We start from the raw sequence: 1,632 nt of genomic DNA on the forward strand, positions 1-1,632 counted from the left end.
ATTCTTTTTGTTTAAAATTCTGTCATATTATTTCTAATTTTATTTGGCCTCTTAAATCCAAAGCGATATTACTTTTTAATGTCATGTAGTGCACGGAGGGTTGAGCGTGTTATTGTAAAACAATTTTGAATGTGCAAGTTAGCAAGTCGCGTGACAACCATGACTAACATATATCAAAACCACATTCTGACACTCTTCACATTTCGTAGATAGTACAAAGCCACCAAAAACTGATCCTTTTGGAAAGGGTATGTAACAATACTTTTAGACACAAAATATTCCTACATTAAGATTAAAAAAAATGTGCTTTCATCAGGAATTTAAACTTTAACTTACACAAGGGACAACTGAAGGATATAATGAACTGTTGTCTATATATCATCCAAATACTAGTGATGTAGATATTGACACATTTTAATAGTAAATAGTAACCTCTAAAAACTGCAGTTATTTGGAATATTTATACACAAAAAATTTGTTTTTGAAGTTTTGTGTAATGATGAGTACAAGTTCATTAAATGTTTCTTATCATTCATTTTTATCTAGGACAAATTTCCAAACAGTAAATTATGCTCGAAAAATATTACCTCATAAAATAATCTCCGAGTGCTGCTCATGCTGGGTAGAGTGGCACGTTTAAAACTGATGTTTCTCACTACCTGGAAAACCATGTAGCACAAAAAAACAAAGTACAATGATGCAGACAAGGCTGCAAGTATGATAAAAACCAGCTGCAGTGAATCACTAAGGAAAAGATCTTCTAAAGGATTCGTTTACACACGATTAATAGTAATAATTGATAATCTTGCTTCCATCATATAATAATTCATGTTGTTGTTTTTACATCAGTTACTTCCCCTTCTTTTCAGTTCTAATAATCATTTACAGTAATTTGTAATATGCCCTTTACTAGGACCAAATATGTCATCTCAACTTTATACAAGCCAAGGTTTCAACTAAAGTAACATACAACCAGGGGACTTTGACTTGCTATAATCGTGCAATTTTAACTTAGTTATAATTACTATTACCACTGTGATAATACAAAAAAATATGTGTACAGAGATATAGAGGTAGAAAGATATTTAGAAACTTTCAATAAAAGGGAACCTACAATAAACAAACAGAAAAATTTGGTGCCACTGATGTTAAAACTCTAGGCCTTGTGACGTATCAGAAAAAGGTTTTAGTTTTAGTCTGCATGTTATTTCTAGTCAAGTACCTTTTCAAAACTCAAACTACCATACTGAAATAGGAGATGTGCTTTTTTCAATACCAAATGTTTTCATAAACAGTATTTTTCACTTACTTTTCCAAGTTTGACATAAATCCTCATACAATTCTAAATTCTTTCTATACCTATTTTTGAAAAGAGCACTCAAAATAACATTTAGACACAGAAATTAATTTTAAAAAAAAGTCTACAAAAGATAAAATTGTTCATAGTTTTCAAAAGTTATAGTTTATAACCAAACTTTGATCCACTTTTGAATAGTCTTACAAAGAACTACAAAAAAAGAGATTGCCCATAGAAAAAAGTGTCAACAAAACTCACTTAGAAAACATGTCCTACAGGTTTTACATGTAAGGTTCTTGGTAGATACAAAAAAACTTTCAATTTCAGTAATATGC

General features: G+C 30.1%; 1 protein-coding gene across 1 annotated transcript in view; it reads right to left on the bottom strand.

Annotated features, from left to right (window-relative positions):
- LOC106474758 (protein wntless-like) overlaps window positions 1-1,620 on the bottom strand; it is a 5,297-nt gene extending 3,677 nt beyond the window's left edge. Inside the window, exon 1 of the mRNA XM_013935451.2 lies at window positions 588-1,620. Coding sequence (XP_013790905.1) covers window positions 588-671 — 84 coding nt within the window. The 5' untranslated portion in view covers window positions 672-1,620. The remainder of the gene's footprint in view (window positions 1-587) is intronic.
- Between the last annotated feature and the right edge of the window lie 12 nt (window positions 1,621-1,632).

This window comes from Limulus polyphemus, unplaced genomic scaffold (genome assembly GCF_000517525.1).
Source record: "Limulus polyphemus unplaced genomic scaffold, Limulus_polyphemus-2.1.2 Scaffold7650, whole genome shotgun sequence".
Classification (NCBI taxonomy): Eukaryota; Metazoa; Arthropoda; class Merostomata; order Xiphosura; family Limulidae; genus Limulus; species Limulus polyphemus.